General features: G+C 45.4%; 1 protein-coding gene across 1 annotated transcript in view; it reads left to right on the top strand.

Annotated features, from left to right (window-relative positions):
• The window catches only part of LOC138580190 (alpha-2-macroglobulin-like), a 273,947-nt gene that overhangs the window by 53,122 nt on the left and 208,710 nt on the right, over window positions 1–12,115 (top strand). The window contains exons 5-6 of the mRNA XM_069650527.1: window positions 682–702; window positions 6,088–6,256. Of these exons, the coding sequence (XP_069506628.1) occupies window positions 682–702; window positions 6,088–6,256 (190 nt within the window). The remainder of the gene's footprint in view (window positions 1–681; window positions 703–6,087; window positions 6,257–12,115) is intronic.

Below are 12,115 nucleotides of genomic sequence, written 5' to 3'. Positions count from 1 at the left end.
GCCAGTGATGTGGGACTGATGGTCTATGGGAGTGCATAGGGCCAGAGATGTGAGATTTAGTGAGAGTCCATGGGAGTGTAGATGGCCAGTGATGTGGGACTGATGGTCTAAGGGAGTGCATAGGGCCATAGATGTGAGATTTAGTGAGTGTCCATGGGAGTGTATATGGCCAGTGATGTGTCACTGATGGTCTATGGGAGTGCATAGGGCCAGAGATGTGAGATTTAGTGAGAGTCCATGGGAGTGTATATGGCCAGTGATGTGGGACTTATGGTCTATGGGAGTGCATAGGGCCAGAGATGTGAGATTTAGTGAGAGTCCATGGGAGTGTATATGGCCAGTGATGTGGGATTGAGTGGGTTTCTATTGGAGTGGATATAGTCACTGATGTACAATTGTTGCTCTGTTGTGAACTTATGGGGCTAAGAGTGTGGGGACGTGAGTGAGAGGTGTTGCTGAATTGAGTTGCCGTAGAGAATGAGTGAGATGTCATTGAAGTGTGTGAGGTCAGGCCAATGATGAGGGGGGTGGTGAGACTCCGTGTAAGAGATACAGCAGGGTGAGGTGGAGAATGTGTGCGACTCCATGCATGGGTCAGATCAGGTGTTAAGACCCATCAGAAGTATTATCTGATGCTAGTATCTAGATAATAACTGTGTTTTATTTTATTTTTCTTTCTAGATCCCTTTGGTTTACATTGAGGTAAGTTATGCTGGTCTTTGTTAATTTGCCTGTGCTCTGTCAGACGTTGAGTCTTGCCTCAGAGGCGTTCCCAGAATGTGTTAGGTCCACTCCATGATTTCTCTGCAACTGTCCCAAGGCACTGCCATCCATTCCAGAGGGCTCAAATAATCCAGTTCAGGGTTTTCCTTATTAGTATACTGGGGGAGGAAGTGGGTGCAGTCTATGTTACTCTGTACTGGGCTTGGAACTCGCCCACATGCCGCCCACTAAGGGGCACACATTTGGGAGAGACATGGACACACCTAGATTGACCTGGCGAGCATCGAATGGCGACTAGTCATGAGTAGAACACACACGTTCCGCTTAAGGGGCATTTCCTTAGTATTCCACAGTGTTCAGAGCTTTATTGGAAAACTTCACTGTATGGAAACCACAAATTCCATACTTTCAAAAAATTCTGGTTAAAATAAATCTTTTTTTTTTAAAAAAATTTTTTAATTTGAGCTTTACTCAGTGAAAACTGAGTTTTGTCAAAAACTTCTTATTCCAATCTCCTTGTATTTCGATACACATCTATTTGTCCCTAAATTTCCAAAAACCCATTACATTTTAATTCAAATTACAAACGTTTCCTACACATTATGTGGGGAAGATCCCTTACGGTTTCATGCATCCGAGGTAGCAATAGAGATGTCATAGTTACTACTCCTTTGAAAGTGCCAGGCGAGTATTAAAGATTTGGTGAAAAGCCTTAGGGAGCATCTTGATTGGCTGCTCTCCCTAAACACAGCTGTCAATCGCTGAAGCAGCCAATGGTGGCTCCTGAGATAGATCTACTCTTGGGTCCATCTTGGGCTACCATGCTGCGTCTTCTCTAGCAGATGGATTATGGGAATTTTTTTACAGCATGTGGTAATATTGCTTGCGGTAACACTTATGTGTTGTGGACATTTCCTTCACACAAAAGCAGCCTTTTGATTACGATGTGACATGTTTTTACTACTACCTATGGCATATGTTATTCCGTGGACTCGGGAGGATAGCTCAGCGGCAACACGCTCACCTTGGAAGCAAGACGACGCAGAGCAACACAGGTTTGATCCCCGGGTCCACGCTTAGAAACCTCTGGGTATTAAGCACGTTATAAATAACCTATCATATCATATCCTATTGCCTCATTAGCATGCCTCAAACCTTGTATACTTCACTTCCATTGTGACCTTCACCCAAGAGTTGGAAGCAAAATTGCAAAAGCCACAAAGGATTATAATTATTTTACATGAAGCAAAGGGGTTGCACCAGTACATCCCCTCAAATTCATGAGAAAAAGCAATAGGCATTGCACATGCCCACTGCCCCCCTTCCCCCGCTCTTTACAAAGTAATGCAGAGAAGCGCAAATAATGATCCTTCTCTGTATTATTAAAAATGTTCCAATCGCCCTAGGATCTGCGACCCTACAGAATCTATACCCATCCTCAAAATGAGGTTAGAATTAGATAATAATTAAAGGCTAAAATACGGATCCTGGATTTCTGGAAATCCTGCATGCAGTGTTTCTGAAAATGGCGGTACCTTCGCATGTCATTACAGCACGCAGTATTTCTGAAGGTCCGCCTCCATTACCACCTGTATGACAGTACCTATTGCATGTCATTACAGCATGCAGTATTTCTGAAAGTCCGCCTCCATTACTGCCTGTATGGCTTGAGCATGTCATTACTGCATGCAGTATTTCTGAAAGTCCGCCTCCATTACTGCCTGTATGGCTTGAGCATGTCATTACTGCATACAGTATTTCTGAAAGTCCGCCTCCATTACCAACTGTATGGCGGTAGGCGGTACCTTGAGCATGTCATTACTGCATGCAGTATTTCTGAAAGTCTACTTCCATCTCCTCCTGGACGGCAGTACCTTGAGCATATCATTACGGCATGCAGTATTTCTGAAAGTCCGCCTCCATTACTGCCTGTATGGCTTGAGCATGTCATTACTGCATGCAGTATTTCTGAAAGTCCGCCTCCATTACCAACTGTATGGCGGTAGGCGGTACCTTGAGCATGTCATTACTGCATGCAGTATTTCTGAAAGTCTACTTCCATCTCCTCCTGGACGGCAGTACCTTGAGCATATCATTACGGCATGCAGTATTTCTGAAAGTCCGCTTCCATTACCGCCTAGAGGGCGGTACCATGAACATGTCATTAATGTATGCAGTATTTCTGAAAGTCTGCCTCCATTACCAACTGTATGGCGGTAGGCGGTACCTTGAGCATGTCATTACTGCATGCAGTATTTCTGAAAGTCCGCCTCCATTACCAACTGTATGGCGGTAGGCGGTACCTTGAGCATGTCATTACTGCATGCAGTATTTCTGAAAGTCCGCCTCCATTACTGCCTGTATGGCTTGAGCATGTCATTACTGCATGCAGTATTTCTGAAAGTCCGCCTCCATTACCAACTGTATGGCGGTAGGCGGTACCTTGAGCATGTCATTACTGCATGCAGTATTTCTGAAAGTCCGCCTCCATTACTGCTTGTATGGCTTGAGCATGTCATTACTGCATGCAGTATTTCTGAAAGTCCGCCTCCATTACTGCCTGTATGGCTTGAGCATGTCATTACTGCATACAGTATTTCTGAAAGTCCGCCTCCATTACCAACTGTATGGTGGTAGGCGGTACCTTGAGCATGTCATTACTGCATGCAGTATTTCTGAAAGTCTACTTCCATCTCCTCCTGGACGGCAGTACCTTGAGCATATCATTACGGCATGCAGTATTTCTGAAAGTCCGCCTCCATTACTGCCTGTATGGCTTGAGCATGTCATTACTGCATGCAGTATTTCTGAAAGTCCGCCTCCATTACCAACTGTATGGCGGTAGGCGGTACCTTGAGCATGTCATTACTGCATGCAGTATTTCTGAAAGTCTACTTCCATCTCCTCCTGGACGGCAGTACCTTGAGCATATCATTACGGCATGCAGTATTTCTGAAAGTCCGCTTCCATTACCGCCTAGAGGGCGGTACCATGAACATGTCATTAATGTATGCAGTATTTCTGAAAGTCTGCCTTCATTACCACCTGTATGTCATTACCTTGAGCATGTCATTACTGCATGCAGTATTTCTGAAAGTCCGCCTCCATTACCGCCTGTATGGCGGTAGGCGGTACCTTGAGCATGTCATTACCGCATGCAGTATTTCTGAAAGTCTACTTCCATCTCCTCCTGGACGGCAGTACCTTGAGCATGTCATTACGGCATGCAGTATTTCTGAAAGTCCGCCTCCATTGACACCCTTATGGCAGTACCTTGTGCATGGCATTACTGCATGCAGTATTTCTGAAAGTCCGCCTCCATTACCGCCTGTATGGCAGTACCTTGTGCATGTCATTACTGCATGCACGCCTCCATTACCACCTGTATGGCAGTACCTTGTTCATGTCATTACAGCATGCAGTATTTCTGAAAGTCCGCCTCCATTACTGCCTGTATGGCTTGAGCATGTCATTACTGCATGCAGTATTTCTGAAAGTCCGCCTCCATTATCACCTGTATGGCGGTAGGCGGTACCTTGAGCATGTCATTACTGCATGCAGTATTTCTGAACGTCTACTTCCATCTACTCCTGGACGGCAGTACCTTGAGCATGTCATTACGGCATGCAGTATTTCTGAAAGTCCGCTTCCATTACCGCCTGGAGGGCGGTACCATGAACATCTCATTAATGCATGCAGTATTTCTGAAAGTCTGCCTTCATTACCACCTGTATGTCAGTACCTTGAGCATGTCATTACTGCATACAGTATTTCTGAAAGTCCTCCTCCATTACCGCCTGTATGGCAGTACTTGTGCATGTCATTACTGCATGCACGCCTCCATTACCACCTGTATGGCAGTACCTTGTGCATGTCATTACAGCATGCAGTATTTCTGAAAGTCCGCCTCCATTACTGCCTGTATGGCTTGAGCATGTCATTACTGCATGCAGTATTTCTGAAAGTCCGCCTCCATTACCACCTGTATGGTGGTAGGCGGTACCTTGAGCATGTCATTTATGCATGCAGTATTTCTGAAAGTCCGCCACCATTACCAACTGTATGGCAGTACCTTGTGCATGTCATTACTGCATGCAGTATTTCTGAAAGTCCGCCTCCATTACTGCCTGTATGGCGGTACATCGAGCATGTCATTACTGCATGCAGTATTTCTGAAAGTCCGCCTCCATTACCACCTGTATGGCGGTAGGCCGTACCTTGAGCATGTCATTACTGCATGCAGTATTTCTGTAAGTCCACCTTCATTACCACCTGTATGTCAGTACCTTGTGCAAGTCATTACTGCATGCAGTATTTCTGAAAGTCCGCCTCCATTGCCACCTGTACGGCAGTACCTTGCGAATGTAATTACTGCATGCAGTATTTCTGAAAGTCCGCCTCCATTGCCACCTGTACGACAGTACCTTGCGAATGTAATTACTGCATGCAGTATTTCTGAAAGTCCGCCTCCATTACCACCTGGATGGCGGTACCTTGAGCATGGCATTAGCGCATGCAGTATTTCTGACGGTCCGCCTGCATTACTGTTCAGATATTACTCCTTGCACTATATATGAATTATGAGCTGGGAATGACATAGGAATCCATTTCGGGATTTGTCTAGTTTGAATAAATGTACAGAGTGCATACATGCCAACATTATGCAATCCGTTCGGGAGACTTTTGTCCAGTTCTGGTTTTAACGCTGCATATCAGGTCAGGGTTCATAATGGGGAAATCCAGTATTCACAAGTCAAAAAATGCAAAGTTAAAACCAGGACAGGATTACTGTTTCCCAAATGGAATGGATAATGTTGGCATGTGCAACAGTGTAAGGTTTTTCCCCTCTTCTGACCGTAGAGCTAGAAACACACCTTTGTCCAATCCCGCGGGTTTTTCGCCCGCTGACCTTGATACTCAGCACAAGGTAATACCAAATCCAGTGGGTCCCAAGAATCCAGTTCATAGCTTCTCTCACGGCACTAGATGCAAAGTGAAAAAGAATGCCAGTATGAGAAAAGATCCAGGTCTGGATTTCTATCACTGTCCGACATAAACACAGTGAGGTAGTGTCCTTTCCAGATCGACCAGGACTCCATCACAGGATTTCCTACCGCTGTCCCAAGGAGACATGCGAGTCCCTGCCTCTTTTGGAACCGGAAACAACCTCTGCAGGGTTAGTCTCTGTTACCAATCCTGGCCCGTGAGACCTTCTGGGTGTGCTGCAGAGGTTGCAGGGCACACCAGCAATTCCCCGTGCAGCTTCAGAGTTACAACTACTTAACCAATTGACAAACTCTAATCCCCTGGTGTTTCCTCGTAAAGCTGTATGATGAATAACCTTCTGGAACCTTCTCCTTTCAGGATCCACAGAGGAACCGTGTGGGCCAATGGCGGGATGTGGAGACTACAGGCGGGATCGCCCAGCTGTCCTTTCCACTGGCCTCAGAACCTTTACTGGGAGTGTACAAAGTCGGGGTGCAGAGGAGTCAAAAGTCTCCAGAGGAGTATCCTTTCAGTGTGGAGGAGTACGGTAAGGAACATTGGGATTAGAGCAGAACCCTAGACAGACAAAAGGGTTTGTTGAGATGTAAAGTGTAGGAATGTATGGCAAATTCCAGTGGGCTCTGCAAAGCAAGGTGGGGTGTTAGCCTCCGGGAGGCATACAAAGGCCTTAGGCCACCAGGACGGCATAAGAAGGCCTCAGGCCAGCAGGACGGCATACAAAGTCCTTAGGCCACCAGGATGGCATACCAGGGCCTTAGGCCACCAGGAAGGCATACGAAGGCCTTAGGCCAGCAGGACGGCATACCAAGGCCTTAGGCCACCAGGACGGAATACGAAGGCCTTAGGGCCACCAGGACGGCATACAAAGGCTTTAGGCCAGCGGGACGGTATACGAAGGACTTAGGCCACCGGGACGGCATACAAAGGCCTTAGGCTACAAGGACGGCATAAGAAGGCCTTAGGCCAGTAGGTCGGCTTTCTGATTATTCGTGTACCCCAGCAGCATTGAGGTTGCAGGGGCGCATATTATGCCCCTGGGAGTGAGGAAAGATCTCTCTAATGTTCGCTAATGTGAGCACATATTTTAATAAATCCCTATATCGTCTATGGGATGTTGTGTGAGGTAAAGGAAGTCTAATGCAGAGGCAGATTAGGGGAGAACTGTAACCTACATAGTGATGGCAAGGGACACTAAGGGACCTTTAGGGTATATAGAGATCAAAGGCATACGGAAAGGGAAATTTAAGGTTTGAAAGGATGGCAGGAGTAGACAAGAGAAAGGTAGGGTATAGGGAGATGGAAGGCATACAGAAGGAGAAAAGTGAGGCACATAGAGAAGTAAAGAGTCCAGGAAGAGAAATCTAGGGTACATACAGATGGGAAGATTACAGAAGGAGAACGGTAAGGTGTATAGAGATTCCAAGAGTCAATTATGGGAACATCGGGCTATACCGAGGTGGGAGGCATAGGGAAAGGGAATTCTAATGCATGTAGAGATGGCATGAGTAGAGCAAGAGAACAGTAGGGAAGGCCGAGATGGGAGGCATAGGGATAGGGAATTGCAATGCATGTAGAGATGGCATGAGTATAGCAAGAGTACAGTAGGGCATGCCATGATGGGAGGCATAGGGAAAGGTAATTGCAATGCATGTAGAGAGGGCATAAGTACAGCAAGAGAACAGTAGGGCAGGCCAAGATGGGATGCATAGGGATAGGGAATTCTAATGCATGTAGAGATGGCATGAGTACTGTTATAAAGTAATGTCCACACCGTTTTGAGTTACTTCTTCTTAAGTTTACTTCCGTTCATAAATTACAGTTACAGGATTAAGACATAAGCAATGAAGAGAGAGAAAGACACCGGCACCCATCACCCAGGGAGGGAGGGCTCAACTGACACAACATAGAACACTCACCACAGCATTCTCCCACTCATACATCAACATTCCACAGGCACTCAGGTGGCATCATAAATCACATGACAAACCACATCAGACTAACCAAGCACATCACAACACATCTCCCTTCTTACCAAACACACTCGCAACAAAAGCTTCACAACACATCTCCCTCCTTACCAAACATTTTCACAAAACAACACACATCACATCCAAACCAGTAAGCAAATGGAAGTTTTACATGACAAATCCACAACCATGCAATTCCAGAACTCCGCCTATCATTCTTAAACACCATCAACAACAACACTAATCACCTCCCATCCACCCCTGCCACGGGCAGATTCTAGACTCCCACTCTAGACACAAACCAGCCCAGATCCAAGGCTATACCTAACCCACAATACCATAACCAACTTTGGTCCTCCCGCTCGCCCCTGCCACAGGCGAGCCTTCAGGCTGCCACTCTGAAGCACCACTTGTCACCCCGACGCAATACTAGTCATCCAGGATGACAACAAAATCACCATAGACAGATAAGAGATTCAGTAAAACTCTGCAGCTCACTAACACAAAACCAGCAACACGCATGCCTCAGAAACACACATATATATATATATATATAGGTGGACCAGCCAAGAAACAAACCTAATCATACCATGGTGTAAAACTCCTAAAACAGCTTGGAGATGCTGGCCAGTCATCTCCAAGACCATCTACACAAACATATGGTTGACTCTAACACTCTTCTCAATGGCAGTATAATCCAGTCCCATAATTAAACCCTGACCAGATACATTTTCCAGGATCAACACATAACATATAAAGATGAACAAATCATCCTGCGATTCTTCACCTCGAACAGCATCATCAACTTTAACATAGTATTTACTAGAGGGCGTCCCTTACCAGTAACCCGCTTCATCTGACTTCTACTAGCTGTCCCTTAGGACAAGAATCATATTCTCCAAAGAGTGCACTACCGCCATAACAAAGACACTAGACTACCGCCATAGCAAAGACACTAGACTTTCCAGTACCATTCACATTAGTGCAACTCTCACTAAACACTCATTAAAATTCCTGACAAGGCGCTACCCTCAGGATTCACCTTACTCGCACAAAAAAAACTTACAGAGGCGCTACCTCAACTTAGTTGCATCACCCACGCAATCTCCATGACCTTAACAGTGCTACCAAAAGCACAAGAAGAGTGCACTACTAAGTGGCGCTATCACCTAACAATACTCTTCAAAACAGTGCAACTACCTAATGTTAATACCAACGGAGGCGCTACCTCCCTAATATCTAGAACGTATACTTAAATAAAAAATGAATGTTGCACCCACTCATTCTCTTATACATCCATACCTATTAACTAGATAATATACTAGTGACATGCCTTCACTTCCATACTTCTCAAGTGCATGGATATACATGACATTCCTACATCTTCATTTAACATTTTCTTTCTAAACTCCAACATATTATACCTAGCATATGCAATATTACTTCACATCTCGATATGATTGTTACATATGCCTAAAAGTCCATGTTGTTGTGTAACAGCTTACTCCTAAAAATCCTCAAAACGTTAAATAGGTCAATGCACATAGGCTTCACCTCGCATCATCATCCTGCATTGCATTCAGCTATGCACAATTTAACTAATCAGAAGTCCACATTCCTGCAAATCCTTGAAATATGTTAGGTCCCTAACATAATTGCTAATTTACTAACCACTCACACCGAAATGAGCTCCACATCTTACTTCTGCATTCACATATGCATTTTCTCATATGAGCATCAGTCCATAGGGTCTGCAAATCCTCAAAACCTGTTAGCACTAAACTTCATAACTAATCTCAACAATTACAAAATATGCAAATGCACGGGGCATGTTCAAATGAACACAGAAACCACTGCGTTCAACTCAAAAGTGCTTACTGGCCCTAGCATACACTTCCGACATTGTTGTAGAAGTATAACTTCACATAACATCCATATTACTTCATACTTTGGCAAATGTCCTGTTAGCCCAACCCTATCCAGAAAATACAGAAATCTCACTGAATGAAATACCGTCATCTTAACATGCATTAAAAGATGATTAGGTACCCAAAACTGGCAATGCATTAATAAACCTGGCGACTTTAGACTTTTAACACGTAGCACGATGCTCATCATACTTTCTCGACCTATAACAGTCACCTTATAGGTTGGCCACTACAACGCCTCACTATTTGAGACGGAGCGGCATCAGCTGGGCCCATCCCTGCTTCTTCATTCACCTCGTTGGCTGCCTCTATTTATATTCTATAAGACTCTCTGTTCACGAAAAATGGGGTTCCATCTTCATTGCCACAACATATACCTCCTCATGTGACAGTGTAGCGTCCTTCCACGAGTGTTCATTTCGTCTCTTCCGGATTCCCACAGCCATACCAGACTCAGCTGCATTACGATGAGACCCTACTTGCATCGAGTCCAAGTTCGATTTAATGCCACTCTAGCAGAGGCATACTCGCAACACTGCCCCATCATTTCAAGCAGCACTCTTTCCTTCGCTCTGACAAAGCAATGGTAGTCAATTTATGTGCCAGTCTCCAACTACGACGCAGCTAATATAGGAACCCGGAACACGGAAAGGAAAATCATTTCCTGGACACGCTGAACGACGTTGCAGGGTCCATTATTCGAAACCCTGACGCAGCTCACTGGATAGCCACGGACTCCCGAGCACCGGGCATTCTCTGACAGTACAGAATCTTTATGATCCAGCATTCCACACAATCGCTGAGTCCCCCTGCTGGGTTGATGACATCATCACTACAGGATGGGGATGAGGCCGCATGGAGCTCCAAGGCTTCAACTGTCACCATGCACCATTGCGGGAGGACTGCTTTTCACCCTTAAGGAAAGGTGAAAAGCAGGCTTATCTCCTGTTTCCCTTTATTTCACCTCGCTGCCGGAACGCACACAACTTAAGGGCAAGCCTCACTTAACTCCCACTGTCCCTGGAAGTCCCTTATGGGCCCCCCAACACAGCACTCCTATTAGTTGAGGAGCTGCGTTGCAGCGTTTAACATAATGGATCACATCCATAACATGTTTTGTCCAGGGATGCATCACTCCCACCACTGCGGGCTGCTGACCCCCTTAATAGTGATCCATTAAACCTACTCCCAAATCCACCCTGGGTGATGGGTTTGCTTCCTTGGACCTTGGGGGCGGTGTCAACTGTTTTCTTCTGGTCCTGATTCATCCTGCACCCCCCGCAGCAGGCGACTTGAATCATTAGCTTCTTCATCACTTTACTTAGTTTCTCTTCATCTTCCTTTGCACATGGGTTCTTTTTTTTTTTTTAGACATCCTCGTCGCCATTGTTATAAAGTAATGTCCACACCGTTTTGAGTTACTTCTTCTTAAGTTTACTTCCGTTCATAAGTTACAGTTACAGGATTAAGACATAAGCAATGAAGAGAGAGAAAGACACCGGCACCCATCACCCAGGGAGGGAGGGCTCAACTGACACAACATAGAACACTCACCACAGCATTCTCCCACTCATACATCAACATTCCACAGGCACTCAGGTGGCATCATAAATCACATGACAAACCACATCAGACTAACCAAGCACATCACAACAAGTACAACAAGAGAACAGTAGGGCATGCCGAAATGGGAGGCATAGTGAAAGGGAATTGCAATGCATGTAGAGATGGCTTGAATAAAGCAAGAGAACAGTAGGGCATGCCGAGATGGGAGGCATAGGGAAAGGAAATTGTAATGCATGTAGAGATGGCATGAGTACAGCAAGAGAACAGTAGGGCATGCCGAGATGGAATGCATACAGATAGGGAATTGTAATGAATGTAGAGACGGCATGAGTAGGGCAAGGGAACAGTAGGGCATGCCGAAATGGGAGGCATAGGGAAAGGAAATTGTAATGCATGTAGATATGGCATGAGTAGGGCAAGGGAACAGTAGGGCATGCCGAAATGGGAGGCATAGTGAAAGGGAATTGCAATGCATGTAGAGATGGCTTGAATAAAGCAAGAGAACAGTAGGGCATGCCGAGATGGGAGGCATAGGGAAAGGAAATTGTAATGCATGTAGAGACGGCATGAGAACAGTAGGGCATGCTGAGATGGGAGGCATGGGGAAAGGGAATTGTAATGCATGCAGAGATGGAATGAGAAAAGTAGGGCATGCCAAGATGGGAGGCATAGGGAAAGGGAATTGTAATACATGCAGAGATGGGATGAGTACAGCAAGAGCACATATTTTAATAAATCCCTATATCGTCTATGGGATGTTGTGTGAGGTAAAGGAAGTCTAATGCAGAGGCAGATTAGGGGAGAACTGTAACCTACATAGTGATGGCAAGGGACACTAAGGGACCTTTAGGGTATATAGAGATCAAAGGCATACGGAAAGGGAAATTTAAGGTTTGAAAGGATGGCAGGAGTAGACAAGAGAAA

Source organism: Ambystoma mexicanum, chromosome 3p, assembly GCF_040938575.1.
Source record: "Ambystoma mexicanum isolate Mex_15411 chromosome 3p, UKY_AmexF1_1, whole genome shotgun sequence".
Classification (NCBI taxonomy): domain Eukaryota; kingdom Metazoa; phylum Chordata; class Amphibia; order Caudata; family Ambystomatidae; genus Ambystoma; species Ambystoma mexicanum.
The sequence above is the reverse complement of the archived record's forward strand: the minus strand, read 5'-3'. Positions and strand labels throughout refer to the sequence as shown.